Below are 24174 nucleotides of genomic sequence, written 5' to 3' on the forward strand. Positions count from 1 at the left end.
ATATATTCTACAAATCTTAATTTGTGTCCATCAGAAGAAAGAAAGTCATACACATCAGGAATGGCACGAGAGTGAGTAAATGATGAGAGACTTTTCATTTTTGGGTGAGCTAACCCTATAACAGGTCTCCCACCTTGTTAGGTCTGTTTTAATTGTTTTAGAGGTGTTGTCAGCTGGTCAAGATGGGAAACCAGCAGGCCAACCGTCTAAACCTGCTAAACACCAGCTTGGCAACCAAATAAACCATCTTTAAACAGCTAAGACCAGTAAACTCCCTATGTAGGCTATTTTTTCTTCAGCAGTGTTTAAAATGATAACAATAATTGTGGCAATAATCATTAATGGTATTTTCCTGGTAACTTTGAGTTACCATGGTACAATTAAAGGCTAGCTAGCCCAAAACAAATGTTGCTAAATGTAGCTGATTTGAGATGTCATGATAATGTCGTATTATGTCATGTATAGGTTATGGTGTTATATGTTACTCAATACTCGTAAATGATGTGACAATTATCAACGTGTAGCATATTTGGCTTTGTAATAATCTTTATAAAAGGTTTTAAAAACGTAGATAGTAGAGTATGTAATTAATTTACTGCTGCCCCCTATCGGCCAACAGCTTCATAACATCTCCATAATTCCGTAAACATCCCGACGTCACTTCCGCTTACATTCGCAAGAAAAAAAACACAGCAAACGCAGAATTTTATTATTTCGTATAAAGAGCTGTTTCAATTTAACAATACTGTCCGTGTTCTCTATCAGCATTAAAGTGCAGAGACGCCCTGTGTAAAGCACGGCTGTATTAATAGCCTCAGTTATGAAGGTGAGTGGAGGATTTGTTGTTGTTTGCGTGTCTGGATGGTGCTGTGTTAAAGCCAAACCTGTTATTACCTGATTCTGCACGAGAACAAACTGTTGAATATTTCAGTTCACTAGCAGTTTTGTCATGCATGAGTATTTTTTATACTAGACACAATATTCGATTCATTAATTGGACGGATGTTTTCTTATCTTGCACTGATAACAGGTATAATACAATCTGAAGCAGGGCAGCTGGCATTGACTTGGGGCTTATTTATTATTTTTCATCACCATGATGATGCAAAATGCTTTACTGCATTGGCATTAAGCATTATGCTTTTAAATATTATTGCAGCAATAAGGCTTGAAGAGTTGTTTTGAGTTTTCAGTGATTGTTGTTGTACTTATTGAGTGGATTTTAGCCTGTATATTTATTTGGCTATTAATCGTATATATAATAATGTTTTATTTATTCAAGGGGCCCAATGAGACTGAGGTGATAGAAGAGAATTCAACACCTACTGACCCAAACAATGAAGACATTCCACCTTACCTGCGAGAAGAACCACCTGAGGGTAAGATTTCATTATATTTTGTAATTAAAGGGATAGTTCACCCAAAAATGAACATCCTCTCATCATTTACTCGCCCTCATGGCATCCCAGATGTGTATGACTTATTTACTTCTGCTGAACACAAACTGAATACAAAGATTTTTAGAAGAATATCTCCACTCTGTAGGTCCTCACAATGCAATCAATGGTGACCAGAACTTTTAAAGATGAAAAAGCAGCATAAAAGTAATCCATGTGACACCAGAAGCGATATAAGTGTAGGTTAGAAACAGATCAATATTTAAGTCCTTTTTTTACAATCAATCCCCACTTTCACTTTAACATTCTTATTCTTGTGTTTTTGGCTATTCACATTCTTCATGTATATTGCCACCTACTGAGTATGGAGGTGAATTTATAGGACAAAATTACTTAAATGATCTGTTTCTCACCCACACCTTTCAGATATCTTCTGAAACATGGATTTAACCACTGGAGTCTTATGGAATAGTTTTACACTGCCTTTATTTGCTTTTTGGAGCTTCAAACTTTTGGTACCCATTTACATGTGAGGATCAACAATTCTTCTAAAAATCTTTATTTGTGTTCTGCAGAAGGAAGAAAGTCATACACATTTGGGTTTCCATGAGAGAAATTAAATGATGGAATTTTCATTTTGGGTGAACTATCCCTTTAAATATTTACTAATACATTAAATCAAATATTGGTGTGAATGCTTGATTGAATGGCACTAGAGAAATCTTTATAGAACATTCTAAAATCATTACGATGCTTGTTTGTACATTCTAAAACATTCATAAAGAGCATAATATAATAATGTACTTCAGTTTCTATAAAAGCACAGACATGATGGCACATTTTTACCTTTTGCAATGGAATTCCTAGAAAGTTTCTGTGGCAATTTATATGCATTTATAATAAAGATACCTGTATGTATATGTCAGTATCTTAAATATGTATTTGCTTTTGTAGAGCCATAATCTCTTTATTTTTTTAATCGATCATTATTGGTGTAGATCCAGGGTTTTTATGTATTTCAAAATGTGCTACATTAATGACATTTCAAGCATTAAATAATGCATTAATGTTTGTCGAATTTGTTAATGAACATTAATAGCAATCATAAAGTGTTATGTAGCAAAAGTCTTTGAAAAATCAAGCTTTTTTTTATTTTTGTTGTCCCTGGGTTCGCTTTGAGTCAACATTACATTTATATTTATACATTTTGCAGATACTTTTATCCAAAGTGACTTACAAAAGAAGAAGAATACATCATAAGCTATTTATCTTAAGGCAGCAGCAGTATGGAAATTGCTGCATTACAAAGTTTCACTAGCATCAGATTAGTAGTATCCAAGACAGATTAGAGTGCAAAAGAATATATATATATATATATATATATATATATATATATATATATATTATACATACATGGGACTGTTAATGTTAAAAACACCTGGTTAATGGTTAGATCATAAATCAATAGAATCTAATACAATAATCATATAGTTACTATTATTTATTAACATAAAAAAATGCATACAAATATTAAGGAGAATATTTGAATATATAATAATTTAGCAAAGAATACACATTAGCCTGATATTTTTTTTTATGCTGTATTAACTGTAGTGATCTGCAGAGGGCCACACTGACTCACGGAAGACAAAGGAAGATTTCAGTAGTGAGAAATCTCTCCAATAATGAGACGCTTCTGTCTGGAGTGCCAAATTATACACAGTTTTAAGTTAATTCACTGATTTAAAAATCGCAAATCCATTAATCTCACAAAAGTTCGAGAGAACCATGCAGGTACACTCTATTACACACAGTGTGCTAATCTATAGTTCTCATTACTTGTATGTAGCCCATTTTAATGCCTTTCATTAAGAATTAAAGATCCTTTAATAACTGAACATCTTTAAGTTAAACAGGGCTTTTGTGATCACACTGTGATCAATGTCCTCCCTTTGTTCCCTTTGCTATTTGATCTTTATGTCTAGGGACTCTACAAAGACACAAAGCTCTCTTGTCTTGTCTCTTTATAAACAGTCTATTCGATGTGAAGGCTCTGATGCATCTGCTTTGCCAGAAACAATCTCTTTTGTCTAAACGGCTGCATTATGTTGCCATAAATTGCTTTGGGATTCTCTGTGGCTGCTGCCCACCAGCGTATCACAGGTAGTTGCGGAACCACTAATGTCAGCCCTCTGGCTTTTTGGCTGCTGTCTCAATGTGGATCCTGAAATAGTTTATTATATCACATACATTTTCTGTTTTTTTTGCTGCTGGAAAAGCACATACCTATAGAAGAATTGCAGGATCCATGATGTTTGTATTAAAGTACATTATTCTAATTTAGCATTCACGCTGACTGGCGTGTTATAAGAAATTAGTTTGTGAGCTTGGGTACACAAGTGCATTGAGCCTGTTCGCAGGGAGTGGAATTGTGTGGATCAGGCTTATTATTGCTGAGCAAATAGCAAGAAGAATGGACATACAAGCCAAATCTACTTTGGATTTCTTTGGTGTTCTCTCAGATCCATTTTTTACAGATTAATCATGATGCATTAGTAACGTTTTTCAATTTACAAGCCGTAAATATTGATTACTGGCCAGGTAACAGTATTTAGCATTATTTTAATTTACATTAAATTTATTTAAATAAGTGCAGCCATCTTGATTTTTTTGTCTCTGTACTTCCATTCTAGAGGTTCTATATATATATATCTATTGTGTTGATGTCAATGTTTAATCAGCTAGCTAAGTGGATTTACAGGATATATAGTTGTCAAAAGCTATCATGAGCATTTTGAAGTGTTCAGGGGATGTCATAACAACTGGAAGCAGAGCGGGAGATTTTTAAAACAGGAGTACTTCATCATAAATACACAAGATCCCACCTTCAAGCTGTTGACTTACTGATGTTCATTAAAGTCTAAGAGATAACACAAAGTAATTAAAAATATCTCATACGACACCTCATGACCATCTGCTCCTGTCATTCACCCATCGCGTTATACTGTAGTTAAGGTGAGCAGATTTTTAAGCGTTAAACCTGGATGGTGGAGGGGTGCAACTGTATTAATACACACACACGTACACGTACATACACATGTGAAAGTGTTTGTTTTATTTTATATTCTGTTTACAACCATTTTAATCACATTTAAGGCTCTAAAAAAATTTTAGGGTAGCAAACACATTTTAAAAAGTACAATTGTAATTTTCTTTAATGTTGAACTGTTTATTAATACAAGCTGTCACTGCTGGAAGTTTAATATCAACTACACATTTTAACACAAATTCTTAACAAGTTGAAACCTTCCAATTGAAGGAGAATTAAAAGTATAACAATTAAATGCTTGTGTTATGAAAAAGTGCAGTGTCATTGCTGTCCAAATGTGATCTGCCAGGTCCAATTTACCTCCGCGGGATTCTGAAAAAAACGAACATCTAGAATGACAGAAAAAAACACCTCACTAGCATATTCACGTAGCAAAGGTGTGCTGTAGCTCACACCATGAACTCTTGGTGAAAAATATTTTTTGTGCTCCCACACGTAATCCATTTTGATTGACTTTTTAGCATCTTCAATTCAAACAGGAAGTTTGATGACAAAATTTGGAAGAGGGCAGCGTGGAAAAGGGGCGGGTTTGGTTAAAAAATTCTGTAAATGTTTATTATGTTGGTTATTCCGCATTAGACCCTTCGGTTGCTCTTAACTACAGACCAATCTCAAAATTATCCTTCATCTAAAACATTTTATAGAAAGTAGTAGCGAAGCAACTGTTGTAGGTAATGAAGGATAACAATTTTTGAGCAATTTCAGTCAGGTTATAGAGAAAACCTGTCTTCGTGTGCGTTAATAATAGACCGGTGTGTACACAGTATGATTTAAACGGTCTGCATATCAGAGCCGCCGCAGATGTGTTTGAGCTCATTATGTTCAAGTTCTCACCTGTTTCATTTTCCTGAAAATCGCCTGGTTCGTCTTATCTATTGATAAAATATTCATAAAATATCAATAAAACTTCTATTATATACGTTTGCAAATATGCAGATATCTAATTTAAAGATATGCAACTCACGAACCTCACGAAAATCCAGTGCTTTCTTCCCGTTGAGCATTCAGCTAATATCTTCCCCTAAAGCGTGTATTCTGTCAGCCAGAATCAAAACTTCAGGATCAAAAGTTCCTCTGATTCACAAATCATGATGGTCACTCTGTGACAATCCAAGCAGGTGATCCATGCCATTTAAACTGTCAGGAGATTGCTGGTCGTGCTGGATCCACATGGGTGCGGAGAGCAACTTCAAAGTAAAACGCTTCACGTGTGCTACAAGTAAATGTCTTATTCACTATGCACTGTATGTGCAATGGGTTTGATTCTGTATTTTTTGAGAAAATGCTATTGTTTTGGCATTTCGTTTAGGACATCTACTTTGTGCATGGAACAAGTAATTTTTCCAACTATTGTTTACAGACAGATTGTTTCACTTTTAATTGAATATATCACAATTCCAGTGGGTTAAAAGTTTAACTGTGCCTTTAAGCAGCTTGGAAAATTCCAGAAAATTATGTCAAGCCTTTAGACAATTTGCCAATTAGCTTCTGATAGGAGTCAAGAGCAGTGAGTGTTTTCACGTTTGATTATTATAATGACACAGATGGTCTGTTAGCTTACATTTATACTTACAAGTCTGATATTTTAATACAAGTGATTTTTTTCTCCATTGTTTATGTTCACTTTAGACATAACTCATTGTGTTTACATGAAAACCTCACCAAGATGGGAATTTTGGCAGAATGTTGAAATTTTACCGCTCAGGTGCGCATTAGTGCGAGAATTTGTGGCACACACGTGCATGTTCAGTACACACACATACGCCACCTGTTGATCAAATAGCTGTTACAAGATTGCTAGCAAATTGTTAAATTATGTGCTCTGGATTATTTTCAACAGCAAAATAAGAATATTAACTTTATAATAACTGACACAGGCCTAGGCTATCACAAATTTTGCCAGTAATTTTTTCATTATTGACGTTTAAATCAGTCTGCTTGTCTCGTTCACTTGCCCCTTCAAAAATCCAACTGTCCCGGACAAGCGTTAATGTCGAGCCCTGGCTTAAGGAACTATGAGAAGTTCACCTCCCGTGTTGACTCGCTTGGTATTTAGGTCTCATATCCTGGTGCTATGCATGAACCACTACCCATTTGGATCTTGTCCAAACAAGGTTCTAAATGGAGTTTATGTAATGCAAACATTAAAATGTAACATCTTACAAGTCATGCACTTTAATAAATGTTTTTTGAAGAATAAGATTGCATTGTGTGAAACAGTGTGAAGGTGTTTATGAACTGATGATCTGCCCTTTTGTGTGAAAGGAAATAAAAGTAATTTTTTATTTAGCTAGGAAACTGCCGCAATACGGACAACAAGTCCGTCTAAATAATTTTGCAAAAATTTATAGTAATGTGATTCTATAAGACCAGGTAGGATTTGCCCCTAGCCAGTTCAGACACATTGGGATTTTTGATTCCCATATTTAAATTTTATGTGTTGCTACAATAAGTTTATTTCCTTTCTATTACCTAATGTGACCCTGTGATGTTATAGACATACAGAATAAGTCCCTTTAGAGTGTATTGCCATCCAAGGTCAGGCATGCTCACAGAGGACTTGAAGTGGAACCAGACAGACTAGCCCACATGCTAATATTCATGTGTAAAAATACAGCCGAACTGGGCTGGTTGGATCCACCCCGAGGCGAGCATGCTACAGCAGACAGCATGTAGGTTTTCAGACTGTTTCTATTGTTGATGCAATATTTGCACCTGATTTTCTTTGCAAACCCGCTCTGTTACCTCATCTCTAAATGTCAACTCCAAGGACACTTATAATAGAATGAAAGGCAGGGTTATAATTTCAGGCAAATTATGGGTACTGCACGTAGATGTTTCACAATTATGTTCTTTGTGTGTTTTAGTGCAAGAGAGTGGTAGCAAAATTCCATCAGGGTTAAATTGTCAAGCCCTGTCAGTATGAATGCACTTTATTTTCAAAGCAAGCGAACAGGTTTTTACTGATGTAAATCTGAAAAACACAATGGTGTAGATTCGGTCTTTGTGCTAATTTGTGCATAACTGAAATTTTCACAGGCTCTTGATCACTTGGCAGGTGTTTAATACATTTAGCTGGGTCAAAAACATAAAATAACTGACAGTTTGACCGGCCTAATTACAGTACTACCTGAAGGTATTCTCTTCTAAAAACTAAGTAGGCCCAATTGGTTAAAAAAAATGTATAGACTGCTACTAGCATATGATTGGTTACATTCACGCATTCACTGTTTTGAATTGACAGTGACCGATATTGGATTTTGCTCATACCAAGGTGATGGGAAAATAATGATAACCGATTAATTGGCAGATAGTTTTTTAAATAAATTTTTCTATGAAAGTATTTGAACTATTTTTGTTCATTTCTGGCAAGAACCTATTCCAAAAGCAGCTATGGCACTGATTAATCAGCAATGGTAATTGGTCTGCACTTATATAGCACCTTTTTTTAACCTTAGAGGTTACCAAAGCTCTTTACACTGTGTCCCATTCACACACACATTCACACTGACACTCATACACCAATGGCAGCAGAGCTGCCATGCAAGGTGCTTGTCTGCCATTGGGAGCAACTTGGGGTTCGGTGTCTTGCCCAAGGACACTTCGGCAATACCAATATATAATTTGACCTCTTGTAATCTTCTTCATGTTGTTCCAAACTCGTATGACTTTGTTGATACTTTTCTCTGTGGAACACAAAAAGGAGGTGTTAGGTAGTATGTTGGTCACAATCACTGTTCACTTGCATTGTATGGAAAAAAAATACAATGAAACGGGATGGTGACTGAAACAACATACTGCCAAAGACCTCCCTTTTGTTCCACTGAATTCAGCCAGTTATAAGGATTTGGAACAACATAAGGGAGAGTAAATTATTAAACATAATGATTTTTTGTGTGAACTATTCCTTTTAAAGAATAATTCCTTTTTGGGATTATTTTTATAATGTGGTTGTCACTCTCTTTCATAACTAATAGTCTAAGAACAGGATTGTATTTACCACTCCAAATGGCACTAACAGCCATATTCTGCTGCTGTGAAAGTAATGTCCAACTTCTTGCATATAGTAAACTATATCTTCATCCAAGTACAAACAATGCAATCTTTCAAAACCGCCCTGTTCAATTACAACTCAAGGTAAGTAGCACTTCCCCTCAGAGCAGCCGAAATTAAATCTCGCTACTAGGTTGAAAAGAAGAAATCAAGTTAATAACAGGTAAAAATGATGTTGTATTGAGTTGTGCGCTTCTGTCCTTTTTGCTCAGCCGCACTGGCAGTTCCATCATCCTGACAGATTCAGTGCGCATGAGGGGCTCAATCTGATGTGCTGTAAAAGCATGATGGATGGAGCATCAGGCAGACAAGGCTCACGGTGCAGCGTCCACCTGTGGTTCTGCCTCACCGTTTTCAATAAGTCTCTAAAGCCAAAGACACAGATCAACATATATGCTGATCAAAGAACCCGAGCAGCATGATGGATAGGTGCAAGTGTGAAGAGAAGCATGTAGTTTCTCTCGGTTGCGCTTTCAGCTTACAAATATATATATATATATTTTTTATCTTAAGTGATGTGTTTTGATATTTGGCCCGTTTTCCCATGTATTAAATTATTATTAATAGTATTATTATCAAATGAAAATTACAAATAATTTGCCCATAGAGACACAGACACGCATTTGAAAAAACACTTTATTATATTATTAAGAACAAATGACAGAAAAACCGTCTATTACGCATGTATGATGCACTGATATGGAGGCGTGCAGTATCGTGAACACATACATGTAAAATGTTCTAACCCTTTCTTTGTTTTTCTTATTTTTCCAAGCATAGTATCGTCTCTGAATGCTGCAAATTACCTCAGACATCTCCGTTTAGGAGGTGCTTTGAGATCAGTTCACTTTATTTCCACAGAGCAGTTAATTGTGATCGCAACTCTGCAGCCTGTAAAATCGTAAAAAATATATAAAATAATACAAAAACACATTCACCTCGAACCATGGTTAATATTTCAGTGATTATTATCATAATTATAATTATTATTTTTACATTTAGAATTATACGTTTTTATGTCTTCATTTGTGTAAGTAATTTTCCTCCTGCATGCTGTACGGATTCTTGCCTAATGGTAAATGGAAAGGTGTGTGTGTGTGTGTATATAAGTATGTATGTGTGTATATATATGTGTGTATATATATATATATATATTATTCTTTTATCACTTCATTATTTTATGTGCTTTTTCATTTCATTTGGAGTGCAATTTGAATTTAGAAATGTATTTGATTTAAGTTTTTTGTTTTTTAATAAATTAATTGAATTTTCAATGCAAAATCACTTAAGCAAGAATATTCACTAATTCCTCAGCCCAGGAGGGTTGCCGATGTAATTGGATATTGCAATATATATGTATATGTATATATATCATGAAGGAGGGAACAAAACTAATTTATGTAGGTTTAAGTAGGTTCTTTGCCACAGAGTTGTTCACAACTGTTGTAAAACTGTCTTTCAAAAAGTTGAACAACACAGATTTTAACTGCATTTACATTTTTTTCCATTTTCATTTGAATTTTATGTTATAATAAAAATAAATATAAAGTTCAAAGTTTGAAATCAAGGTGTCTTGCTGTATTGTGTAGGCTTAACCCTGACCCTGCTTAATGAAAATTACCCCATACTGCTATCTAGCATCCAAGTAGTGGTGATACCGGTGTTTGTCAGTTTCCTGTGGAGTTTTTTCTGCCAACAACCGATCAATCAAAACTTGGTCGACCAAGACTCTTCTCATCGACTAACGTTTGGTCGACTATCAGGGGCAGCCTGAAATGTATTGTTTTGCCTCAGAAGACATGGATTAAACACTGGAGTCATATGGAAGACCTTAAGGCTGTGTGTCATTCAAAACTTTTTTTTTTTGGCAGCTGAAAATGCCAGGCACTCTACTGAAAAGCTGGGAGCGATTTGGAGGCACAGTGTTTTTTCAGCTGAGACTCTTTGGTTGCAATGAGACAGAATATCCACGGAAGTAATGTGTTGCAAGTACCTAATTTCGCATGGTTTGTGTTATCAGCAAGTGCTGAATGTAAAAATGACAAGGTAGAGTACTTGTTCTGGCCCTTGCTCTGGATGAAGGCAGACAAGGCTCACGGTGCAGCGTCCACCTGTGGTTCCGCTCACCGTTTTCATTAGGTCTCTAAAGCCAAATACACAGATCAACATATGTGCTGATCAAAGAACCCGAGCAGCATGATGGATTGGTGCAAGTGTGAGTAGAAGCTTGTAGTTTCACTCGGTTGCATTTTCAGCTTACAAATAGTTTTTTTTTTATCTTAAGTGATGTGTTTAATTAAAGGGAGTCCAGCATAGATGGATGACCTAAGAATTATCTGATGCTTTGGTGCATGAGAAATTGGTTGTTTTGGACTGCAAAGGTACAGAAAAGCAATGGAAAATTTAATTTTAGATTTAGGTTTTAGAATATTTCTGTTTTAAAGTTGTCTGCCATTTTTATTTGTATGTTACAAATAATTAATCCACCTTGTTTAGCAGGGGAAAACCTGTTTAAAGAAAAATAATATTTTAGCAAGAGTGCAGTGCCCAGTTTTTCAGCCATCTTGGATTGGGAATTGTTCCTCCCCTTTTTATTTTTCATAGAGATATCATAAAGTCCTCATACAAGCATTTGAAGCCATGACCCAAATCAACCAATGCCAAGGTAAAAATAAAATCAGACAAAAAGACATGTGCAAGACTGTGTACTTAACATATTTAATGAGGGAATTAACTACTATCCAATGAAACATTGTAAATTATGTAATCGAATTAATAACAGTGGGAAAAATATAAATCTTAATAACATCATTTACAGTGTGTCATGTGACTTTAATTGTTAAAGATGAATGGAACCTGTCCAGTGTAACAAACCACAAATGCCTACCAACTAGACACCCAGGTACGCACACACAGACACACAAGTAGATTTTGACAATTTACTTTGGACAGTTGCTGTAGGCACCATCTGTGGATGTCGGCTCTCCATGCTTGTCTGATCGCTGGGAGACATTTGTCACATGAATGCTTTGTCACAAATCAGAGGAAATGTGAAGCTTTTGGGCCATTATATGCACAGTCATGCTGGGCCATCTCACTCACTCAGTACAGAGACTCAGAAACCATCAGGACTGATGTGTATCAGCTGGCTTTACCACCCACTTCATTATCTGTCACAACACAGCCAAAACTGAAGCTTTCCTCAGAACTTTTTACTCTAGTCTTGAAGGAGTTTGGACTGCTCCAGGGAGAACTATTTCTTCTATTACACCATTTTCTGTGACGTTGTGTATTTTTTTCAGTGTGTAGCTGTGAAGGCTCACTTTAATGCTGATATATGATGGAAAATAGGATTTTCTTGCTCTTTTAAAAATACTCTAGCATTCACAATGCAAAGCATCCTTCCCAGTCCATGCAGACCATTTATAGCAGCTAAGCTATAAAAATGGGTCATTGAGGAATCGTCCTAGTATTGATGCCACAGCCACAAGTACATTCACTTTCACTACCAATATTTAAATATCAGTGCCTATTGAATATCGAAAACAAGTGTGAAGTACACTGGTATTGAGATTAGCTATGCATATTAGAGGGCGACAAATATAGGATTTTGCAGATAAGATAACTAAGTTGGGAAGACATGCCGATAACCAATTAATCAGCCGATAGTTTTTTTAATTTATACTGAATGAATAAACATAATTTAATGTAGGGATGCACCGATACCACTTTTTCTCTTCCGATTCTGATACCGGAAATCTCAGTATCTGCCAATCCCGATCCGATACCAGTGTTGTTTTTTTTTTGCATAATCAGTTTAGAATATCTTTACATTATTGTGTGGAACTAATTGGGTGTACTCTTTAATATGTAAAGAAACACAAACCTCTAACTACACATTACTTCAATATAACTGTATAACTTATTAAAAACACTTTATTATTAACTAGTATACTGGATAATGTAGCAGCAAAATTAACAGTAATTCAAGTCTTCACTAGGACAGAAACTTCACACTTTTCATTCACACCCATTGGAACCCGTTCAATTTAAATATTGTTATAAATTGTAAACCAATAATAATAAATGGTTATTAATATTGTTGAATTTAAAATATAAAATTAAATACAACAGTAATATATTTAAGTTATGCACTTTTTAAATCCTCACACTTTTATTTTGACATTCTGAACTCTCCAGGAAGTCCTGTATGTGTCTGTTTGTAGGCAAGTTCACAGTGGTTTAATTAACTTCTTATTCAAATTCTGGTAAAATGCACCTCTGGTGCCGATCTAAATGCATATTATAAGTTAACCAAACTATTGTGCATCTACATATCAGGTGCTGTTCGTGAGAAGTGCTCAAATGTTGCGCAACGTGTGAAGGCTAAAAATGGCCGCGAGTGTGTGTAAACAGAGCAGCGTCATTCACTACAGCGCTGGAGTTGCACATACTATATATTTACTGATTAAACGGAGCCTTTTGTGATTCACAGAGCTATTGCACGTCTTCAAGTGGCTGATCACTTCACATCTTGTGAGGGGTCTTTAATGTGAAACTAGGGCAAACTTGTGAATTGTAATGTGTTATGCTTTTTTTAACGCTTCTATAAGATTCAGTGATATTTTTGTTTGTATTTTGCGCTGTTACGCTCATTTAAATTCTCAAAGAAACTCGTCACACACACACAGACACACACACCGATCACTTGATGATTATCTAATCAAAATGACAAAAATATGTATTACTGTGAGTATAAAAAGGTATAAAGGTATAAACAATGGTAAAAGTAAAATGTCCGGATTAGGGGCAGCTGTGGCTCAGGTGGTATAGCAGTTCGATTGCCAATCGCAGGGTTGGCGGTTCGATACCCGGCCCACAAGACTCCATATGCGAAGTGTCCTAGGGCAAGACACTGAACCCCAAGTTGCTCCCAATGACAGGCTAGCGCCTTGCATGGCAGCTTTGCGGCCATTGGTGTGTGAATGCGTGTATGAATGGGTGATTGGGACACAGTGTAAAGCGCTTTGGTATCCTCGGGTTAAAAAAGCGCTATATAAGAGCAGACCATTTACCATGTGTTACATTAATTAGGGTTAAAATGCTCACAATACAAAAAATACTGATGGTCCTAAATGTAGGCTTAATTTTCTATATGATATATATTATATTCATAGTTATTTAAGGTTAAATACGAACAGGAAATTATCTTGATATGTTTCTTGTGTCACCCAATAGTATATTTAGAAATAGAAATTAACCAAAATGTATGAATGCTGTAAAAACAAATAATTCATTGTTAGTTCATGATACCACGTACATTTAAATAATATAACCTTATTACAAAGTGGAAGACTAATTGCGGCTAAATTCTGTCTGAATTTGTAGCAAAAAACCTTGACACATAAGTAGTAGAATTAGACTGATATATCGGTTTTACAGATTAATCCGTGCCGATAGTTGCTTTTTTGTAACTATCGGCTATGAGTATAGCATAAGACAGCATAACCGATAGTTCCAAAAAGCAACTATCAGAACTGAAATATCTTGCTTGCATAAGTACTCAACCCCCACACATTAATATTTGATCGAGCCACCTGTTGCTGCAATGACTACTTTAAGTCTTTTGGGGTGCATATGTACAAGTTTTGCACACACAATGACAGTGATTTTGGCCCATTCGTTTCGGCAGATTTGCTTTCGGTTGTTCATGTTGGTTAGGTGATGCTTGTGGACTGCAATTTTCAAATAGTGCCACAGATATCTCAATAGAATTGAGATCAGGACTTTGACTGGGCCACTGTAGGACATTTATCTTTTTGTTCTTGAGCCACTCCAATGTTGCTTTGGCCTTGTGCTTGGGATCATTGTCATGCTGAAAGGTGAATTTCCTCCCAAGCTTTAGATTTTTAGTGGACTGAAGCAGTATTTCACTATAATTTGCTCCATCCATTTTTCCTTCAATTCTAAGAAGATGCCCAGTCTCTAAGGATGAGAATCATCCCCACAGCATGATGCTGCCACCACTATACTTCACTGTAGGGATGGTTTGTCTTGAGGCATTGGAAGTGTTAGCTTTGCGCCACACATAGCACTTTGAGTTTTGGCCAAAAGCTTGGTCTCATCTGACCACAAAACCTTCTCCCACATCGCAGCTGGGTCACTCACATGCTTTCTGGCTAACTCCAGATGTGCTTTCAGATGGTATTTTTGAGTAACGGCTTCTGTCTTGCCATCTTACCCTCCCATACAGGCCAGCGTTATGCAGTGCTCTTGATATGTTTGACTGGTGCACCATTATTCCACTCCCAGCCACTTAAATCTGTAGCTCTTTCAAAGTGATAATTGGCCACTCTGAGGCTTTTCTCACAATTCTCTATTTTGCTAGGGTGCTGAGTTTTGAGGGACAGCCTTTTCTTGACAGTACCTGGCTGGTGTGGTGCAGCTTCCACTTCTTGATTAACTGTGCTCACTGGGATAACCAAACATTTTTGATATTATTGTTTACCCTTTCCCTAATCAATGCATTTTTATTATTGTATCTCTAACTTCTGTGGAATGCTCTTTGGTCTTAATTTTCCTTAAGATTCACAGCCTGAACAATGGGTTTTTTATCCAGAAAATGTGTTTTGCAACTTTAATGATTCACAGGTGGATGCCAATGGTAAAGTAACTGTGTCCTTGTGTCCATTTCTTTCATCTGTGTAACCTGGTTAAATATTTAAAAATTATATATATATACACACATTTACATATTACAATATTACAATAAAAATTACATATATATATATATATAAAATAAAAAATATTAATATAATTAAAATGCATTACATTCTTGTGGCAGAAGAGTTAATCATTGAAAAGACAATACAAAAAGCAGCTTTTGAATATAATGCATTGTTTACTACTATATTATTTATCATAAGTCAATTATTGGCATACAGTTCACAGCAATCCATTTCACAAGTGAATTTGTCAATCAGTTCTAGATTTATTATGAGGGCTTGTTTAAGGACCCGTCAATTTACACCTGCGTCAGACATTTTTTTTAATTTATTAATGCTTACAAAACTTTTACATCTAGAGCCAAGAGGTATATTAAAACAAACAATAACAAAAAGGAAAATAAATAAACAGTTTAAATAAAAATATCAAATTGTTTGCATATTTCAATACACTTTACAGCTTTCTTGTTACTCAAATTGGAAATTGTTCTTGGGTATTGCCGAACCTCTGAATTAAAAATAAAAACTAATGGTTTATAACCACCATACTTAAATTTATGAATACTAAACTTTGCCAACAAAAGCAGAACATTAATCAAATAATATTCGTTATGAAGAGACATGTCATAGCTAAAAAAAAACGAATAAATCTTTTTCAAAACAAAGTTGAAAGCTGAGAATAATATGATCTCTAACAATCTTGCAGAAGTCAGACCAAAAAATAAGTAGAGTAGGGACAAATCCAAAATAAATGAAAAAATGTTTCCGCCTGCAGACCACAAAATGTACAGACTATATCGACATCACAGTTAAATCTCTCTACAAGAAAATAATTATAATAAATATAGTTTAATACTCAATTTTTAAACACGTCGTGAGATCCCATTCCTTCAAGTATTTTGATCGCAAGAACGTAACTAATGTCTGTGTTGTGGGTTGTTTTCTTCACTGTATAAACTGTGCGTTGCTCATACAGCTGAAATTTCACTTACTGCCCTCTGGAGTAAACAGGTGGTACTGCAAGCTTGCATTCCTCAGGAATCTTCCTTATTATGGTCCGGGGGCATGCAATTTTTTTAACGCATTATTTTTTGTAAAATGAATCGCACTGAATTAACGTGTTAAATCGACAGCCCTAATATATATATATATGTATATATATATGAGGGGTGTAACGATTCATCGATCCAATAACCAACAATCCAATATCAGTATACAATAAAAATTTTTTTTTAGATATAGACAAAAACATGAATTTTAGCACAAAAAACAAAATTTCACTGTTTTTTGGCCCTGGCACAAAATTACCAGCTATCATCATTTCACTAATAATTTCAGCAGCAACTTAGAAAGTGTGAACGAGTACTTGTCAGGTGAAATCACTCTATCATTCTGAGTGGATTATAAGAGCAGACTGATTGCTATATATTTTGTTAGCAATGGTTACTTCTAAAGAAAGATGTGCAGCCATCATCGCTTTGCATCAAAATGGCCTCACATGCAAGGAAATTGCTGCAAAGAATATTACACCTGAAAGAACCATTTACCGGTTCATCAAGAACTTCAAGGAGAGAGGTTCAGCTGCAGTGAAGAAGGCTTCAGGACATCCCAGAGTGTCCAGCAAACACCAGGGCCGTCTCCTCCTGAAGAGTCAGCTATGGAATCGTGTCACCACCAGTGCAGAGCTTGCTCAATATTGGCAGCATGTTGGTGTGAGTGCATCTGTACGCACAGTGAGGCAAAGACTTTTGGACAATGGCCTGGTGTCAAGAAGGGCAGCAAAGAAGCCACTTCTCTCCAAGAAAAACATCAATGACAGACTGAAATTCTGCAGGAAGTACAAGGATTGGACATTAGAGGACTGGTGCAAAGTTATTTTCCCTGATGAAGCCCCCTACTGACTGTTTGGGACATCTGGAAAATCGATAGTCCGGAGAAGAAAAGGTGAATGCTACCATGAGTCCTGTGTCATGCCAACAGTGAAACATCCTGAGACCATCCATGTGTGGGGTTGCTTTTCATCCAAGGGAGTGGGCTGTCTCACATTTCTGCCCAAAAACACTGCCATGTAGTGTTGTCACGGTACTAAAATTTCAGTAGTCGGTACCAATACCAGTGAAATTTCACGGTACTCGATACCATTTTCGGTACCAAAGCAAAACACAAAAACAGGTTACTAAACAACACCCTTTTAATAACAAAGTCTACAAAACATTAGCAGCAGAACTAAGGACAAAAATATGCCATTTAAGCATACATTGTACAGTTGTGTTATAATTAAAAAATAGTATATTTAAATTAAAGTGTTGCTCAAAGTATTTTTGAACACTTATATAAGATTTGCTTCAACTTTTGCAACTTTTAATTAAAATTTTTACCAAGTACTAAAAATAGAATGAATAAAATCTATTTCCAAACTAATGTGCAGAGTGCTCTCTTATTAATAAAGCTGCATATTGCCAATTTTCTTCATGATAAGAAATGCATAGTGACTACATATATATATATATATATATATATATATATATATATATAGATATAGATATATAGATATAGATATTGTGATTAAATATGTTCTAATCTAGCTGCATTAAGCGTGCGCGCGCGAGGGATGAGTTCCCCGAGGCAGAGTCTCTCTCAGCCGGGTGCAGTTTCAATCTCTCCCCCTTAGATCTTATAGAAGAGGCACCGACCACACAGAGAAATGCCAGTTTCTGAGTTTATAGTTATTAACATGATCTGCTTCTGTATTATTTGAACTTTAATAAAGCAATAACGCATTCAATTTTACTGCATTGAAGATGTAACGCTGGGATGTTTCCTTTAAAGTGCTCCGCCTCCCCTTATTCCACAACGGTACATGCTTCTGAATGAATTTTTTTGTAATCATTCACTAATAGTTTGGGATCTACATAATATAAACTGTGAAAGTTTAAACTCACCTGCTTTATTTGCTTGAATAAATCCGGGTGTCTGTCTGATGTGATTTTGTTTTTTGTTGTTTTTTTATTTTTAATAAATTTGCAAAGATTTCAAACAAACTTCTTTGACGTTGTCATTATGGGGTATTGTTTTTAGAATTTTGAGGGAAATAATTTATTTAATTAATGTTGGAATAAGGCTGTAACATAACAAAATGTGGAAAAAGTGAAGCGCTGTGAATACTTTCCGGATGCACTGTGTGTGTGTGTGTGTGTGTGTGTGTGTGTGTGTGTGTGTGTGTGTGTGTGTATATATATATATATATATATATATTAGTATACATATATCAAATGTATTATTTATTTATTTATTTTAAAAAAAATCTTAACATTAGACCAGATAAAGATTATAACGTATTTCGTTGTCCTAATCTTTTAAAAATGTTATGAGATGTATCTTGAAATTGTCCTTTGAGCCTCTGGTTTGTGGGAGGAAAGAACATACCTTTTTATGAAAAATGTCCAAACAACATTTAGAGAATTAATATTTAGTGATAGAGAAAAACTTAGAAAAGAAAAAGATGAAATTTTTCACATTCAGGCAGTTTCAATTTAGAAAGGCAGAGGCTGTCTGTGACCGAATGTTGACCGTGCTTTTCACATCCAATTATATTATCTGCCACAATGAGCATAAATTAAAATAAAATAAAATTTTGAATGGGGAGGATACATAATGGTGTGTGCAATGACAGGATGAGTGAATGCATCGCTCTCCACGGCTGTTTTCAAATGGCTGACAGTTGCTGTCCACCAGCTCCTTGACATAGAACAATGAAACGCAGCAAGAAGCCGACTTGCCATCTGTAATACGACTGGTAAAATATGACACTTCATTACAGTTTCCTCTTCCTGTCTCTCTTTCACTCTCTCTCCATGTTTCTCACCCCCTCTCTGTTCTTTTCCTCAGTAACTACCTCTCAGTCTCTTAGGTTTTTACTCATTCTCTCTGTCGCTATCATGCTCTTTCACTCTCTGCCCCTGACAAAACTCAGCCCTGTGCTGTTTGCAGCAAAAGAATAAGTCATGCACCTCAAGGCTAGTGGGACAAATCGATGGCGATGACGATGTTAACTTTCAATGTTAAATTGTTCACCCAAAAATGAAAATTCTCTCATTATTTACTCTTTACCCTTATGTCATCCTGGATGTGTATGCCCCCCTAAAAGGGCCCAAATTCGAACCACTCAGACAAACTCAGTACGGTTCGTTTGTGGGTTCTATTTTGGTTCGATTGATTTGTGCGATATGAAAGCGAAGATGTACCAGTCTGCTTTGCATTTTATGACTTAAGTACCTTGTGGCTTGACATAGGTTGCTGCAAGGCCGGGAACTTATCTTCCCGGCCTTGCTCTGCTCAGACCCTGCTCAGCTCCACCCTGCTCAAACACTGAGTTTAAATGTATTTGGCTAAAGTGTATGTACATTTCTGACTTCAACTGTACATTGTGAACACCAAAAGCACTGAGGTAATTTGCACTGGTTCGCTTTCTGGTTCACTTGAACTAAACTGGGTTTGGTTCATTTAAAATGTACTATATTTGAAACCACCCTGACTTCCTTTCTTCAGCAGAACACAAATTAAGATTATTAGAAGAGTATCTCAGCTCTGTCGGTCCATAAAATGCAAGTGAATGGTTGCCAACTTTTTGAAGCTCCAAAAATCTCAGGTACGAATATAATTAACCCATATGACTCCATTTGTTAAATCAATGACTTCTTAAGTGATTTGGTAGTTGTGGGTGACAAACAGATTCATATTTTAGTAAATTTGTACTATAAATTCTCCTCCATGCTCAGTCAATATCTATTTTAACTCTCACTTTCACATTCTTCTTGTGTTTTTGGTGATTCACATTCTTCATGCTTTCGCCTCCTACTGGGCTGGGAGAAGAATTAATTAAATATTGATCTGTTTCTCACCCACACCTGTCATATCACTTCTGAAGATGTGGATTTAAATACCAGAGACTTATGGATTACTTCTATGTGCTTTTTGGAGCATCAACATTTTGGCACCCATTCGCTTGCCTTGTCCATTGTATGGACCTACAGAGCTGAGATATTTGTGTCCTTCAGAAGAAAGTAAGTTGTAAACATCCGGCATGAGGGGGAGTAAATGATGACTGAATTTTCATTTTTGGATGAACTATCCCTTTAAATAACCTTAATAATAAACTGGAGTTTAAAGAATTTGAAGAAAATTTGCTTGTGAAAAATTATGAGTCTGATTGTTAATAAAATAAAAGTCCAATGCACAAATAGTTCAGGACAAGTTTTGCACTGAAGTTCAATACTTCAATTACTTAAAGTTGAAATACTTACATAGGCACAAAAGTAAAAGCCAAGCTTGACATGGCAAGAAAAACATTACTTGGGAAAATACTGGAACATAATTAGTGAAGTTCGCTGTTCATTTTAATTTCAAAGTATGCAGTTTGATTGACATTCTGTGTTTTTTCAGCAAATTATCACTTGGATTGGTAGTGTAGATGCTTTTTCCTGCGTTTCCAAGCATTTTTGGTGAGTCAGTCTAATATGGTTTTGAGAGGCCTAACATAAGCCAGAGAAAGAAACACGGAGGAACATCTGTCCTCAAAAAATGAAGGAATATTAAAGTTATTTCCTGCACGTCTCACCCCTGGTCAGCAAACCTCTTGTTGCCGCATTGTTACACATTGCTATCATTGCAAATCCCTGCTTTGCAAAACCAACAGTAATTTTTTTTTTTTTTTGAAGGGGTAGGGGGGTTGGGGTGTTTGCCTGCACTGAATTATTTAAGATCTTACCTTGACGATTCTGCACACTATCTGCTTTGATGTATTATTCAAAGGACATGCTTAGGGTGGAAGGCCTTAAACGAAGCACTCTTCATTGAATGGCCACAGTGTGTTGTGGTTCCAAACATTACAGTATGTAGCTAAACCCTTTGATGTGGGTAATATGAGAAATCCCCTCATAAGAGATCTTCACTTTTAAAAGCCTTTTGATATATTTTTCAGATCCTGAACCGCAAATTCCAGTTACACCTGGGGTCTGTTCCAAACAAAAAAACCTAGTGAGCAGCCTTCTTAGGTGCCATTCACACCATTCACATTTTTACGTCCATCTAGCGTTTCAGTTGTTATTTATTTAAATTATCTGTAAACATGGACATCTTTGTACAGTTTCCGTTGCAATTTCAAAATGCTAATTTTTTTACTTGTCTCGACACCTTTGTTCGTTGGGCTGCATCTAGCTGTTTTTAAGTGTAAGATTTCATTCAATGGCCCTTAAGGCATTATCCTAACAGAGATGAAACCTGAAGTGGCTGAATTGGAATGCTATACATATATATAGGCAGCAACTGTGTTGAACAAGAGACTTGACTCAAATTGAGTTTGGCCAGAGACTATTTAGCAGAGATGGGCCACTTCATTGAAATTAATGGGTGAAATTGGAACACCCAACGGTCAATGGATCTAGATAAGGAAGTCCCGCCTTACAGGTAAAAGAGGCAGTCACCTTTTAGATACAGACATTGCCTGTCAATCAGCTCAAGAACATGCGCAATAGTTAGACAAGCCTGGATTTTTTAGTTTGTTTTATTTTTACATAATCTGAGGCAATATTATACCAGTGTTGTCAGGTTTTTACTGCTGTTTTAAAAAATTTTCTTTGTTCGTAATCTTGACCAACCATTTTGGAGATTTCGATTTTCCCCTACTCAAGGAAGTAGGAGCTGCACTTGTTTGGCTCTTGTTTACATGTCCGCCAGTGGACTTACTTGCTAAAAAGTCTTTGGTTTGGCATTACCATGCTGCTAAGCAGTGCAATCCTTTCTTGAACCAGCATGATACCCTAAAGCATAAAAATACATAGCACACACAAATATTGTGTAAAATAGTCCATGTTTAATTACACTGATCTATATTTTCGATATTGAATGTCCACCATCATGGATTTGTTTTTTATACATTACATTTTTTATGTAAAATAGTGCATTTTTGAAATACTATTTTAAATATTGCACAATGTTCAGGGTAACGGTATAATTTAGTCATTTACATTTTTTGACAATAAATGTTTGCTTTATTAAACTAGCCTATTGTTTCAAAGCACTATGTTTAAAAGTTCTGTAAAGTATGCAAAAATAAATATGTTCCTACTCCCTGAAATATATGAATGAAATAATTGTCCTGCGATATTTCACCTGTCTCTGTGACAGCACTAGACTCTGTAAACAGCAAGCAAAAATGTGTCTGCAGTCTGCGGACACTGACGCTTTTCATCTGTCAATCATTTTTTCATAGTGTTTTCATAGTATTGTAGCTGCAGCAAATAATGGAGTCATAATGCATTTTTATGCCATGTTGATCATAACAGTTGTCAGTTGAGGGCGCTATTTTGCAGCTGTTGTTTTTAACAGCTGTTTCTGCTCTCAATAAAGCTAATTTTGGTATATTTGGAGTTCTGGGAAAAAGAGGGCGTGCTAATCTAATGGCTCAGTCTTGTGTAAGTAGAACGACTGAAAGCGCTTACAGCACCTTTATGTTTTTTCCCTTTTCTCCCCAATTTGGAATGCCCAATTCCCATTACGCTCTAAGTCCTCATGGTGGCATAGTGGCTCGCCTCAATCCGGTGGCAGAGGACGAATCTCCGCGTCTGAGACCGTCAGTCTGTGCATTTTATCACGTGGCTTGTTGAGCACGTCCCACTGAGAGTGAGAACCACATTATAGTGACCATGAGGAGGTTACCACATGTGACTCTACCCTTCCCTACTCTAACCTACTGGGCCAATTTGGTTGCTTAGGAGTCTTTACTCACTGAGTTACCCAGGCTCCCAAACAGTCTTAGTTATATTTAACTAGCCTATATTTTATCAATAATTTGCAGTATTGAATGAATTTTATGTACTTTCATATTTTATGTATTAATATATTAAATATAAATATTTCACATTCTAAAATTTTACATATTTTCATACGTAAAATGTAATTAATTTTAAAATTAATTAATTCATTTAAATAATCAATTAAAAATAAATTTGCGTATTTCTCTCTTTTCATCAAACATCGTAATCAACAACTGAACAATATATTTTTTCATCAATACATTTTATTTTTTTCATTTTATTCTTTCTCTTTGAAGGATACATGCAATGCTGCTTTAAAATTGGACCAAAATGATGTATCTTAAGGGCAGCATAATTAAGTTGCCTACAGTTTGAAACAGCCTTTGTTTCGGGAGGGAGTCGAAGAGGCCTTAAAATATTTACCTCACTAGGTTTTGGAACAGAGCCTTGGCTTTTCATCTGCGAATAGTAAGGTCCTCCTATACACATGTTCTTTTTGGTTAAGTTGAATACTTTTTTTTTGGATTGACGTGTCTTTCTGAATTCCCAAAGCACTGGGTCTGACATGAAAAGTAGGACTGGGCAGGATCCGCAAACCCGGTTCTCCTCCAATAAGCTCAGCAGGAACAGGGAAGCTCCCCCCCCCACCCCCCACCCCCCCATCTGTAGCTACTGAAGTGCAAGTGTGTGTCATGCACCTGTCAATCATACACCGTATAACAGAGAAATCCGTCAGGGGAAAAAAGAGCCCACTTCAATTATTAGTGTTGGAGTGCTGAGTGCTCTAACCAAAAAATCCAGGCCTTGCGTTTGGAACCAGACTTGCTATTTTGTGCTCTCTGTGACTAAGTTGAACTTAAGCACAAGTTTTTGACATAACAGAGATTGAACGGTTATTTCTTTGAAGGAAAAAGCTTCAGTTTTCTTTCAGCTCATCGTTTTGGTTTGCTTTGAACTGTAAACTGCTCTGTAGCAAACTAAAGGGAAGGCTGTTGTAAGACAGCAAGTTTTCAAAGCTTTCTTACCGAATTTACTGATTATTTCAAGGCATTTGTTCCATAAAGAGGAGAGAATAA

At 36.0% G+C, this 24174-nt stretch overlaps 1 protein-coding gene across 1 annotated transcript in view; it reads left to right on the forward strand.

Annotated features, from left to right (window-relative positions):
* The first annotated feature begins 656 nt into the window (after positions 1-656).
* The window catches only part of zgc:101566 (Transmembrane protein 263-B-like), a 42403-nt gene continuing 18885 nt past the window's right edge, over positions 657-24174 (forward strand). The window contains exons 1-2 of the mRNA XM_052119829.1: positions 657-826; positions 1283-1379. Coding sequence (XP_051975789.1) covers positions 821-826; positions 1283-1379 — 103 coding nt within the window. The 5' untranslated portion in view covers positions 657-820. The remainder of the gene's footprint in view (positions 827-1282; positions 1380-24174) is intronic.

This window comes from Xyrauchen texanus, chromosome 46, assembly GCF_025860055.1.
Source record: "Xyrauchen texanus isolate HMW12.3.18 chromosome 46, RBS_HiC_50CHRs, whole genome shotgun sequence".
Classification (NCBI taxonomy): domain Eukaryota; kingdom Metazoa; phylum Chordata; class Actinopteri; order Cypriniformes; family Catostomidae; genus Xyrauchen; species Xyrauchen texanus.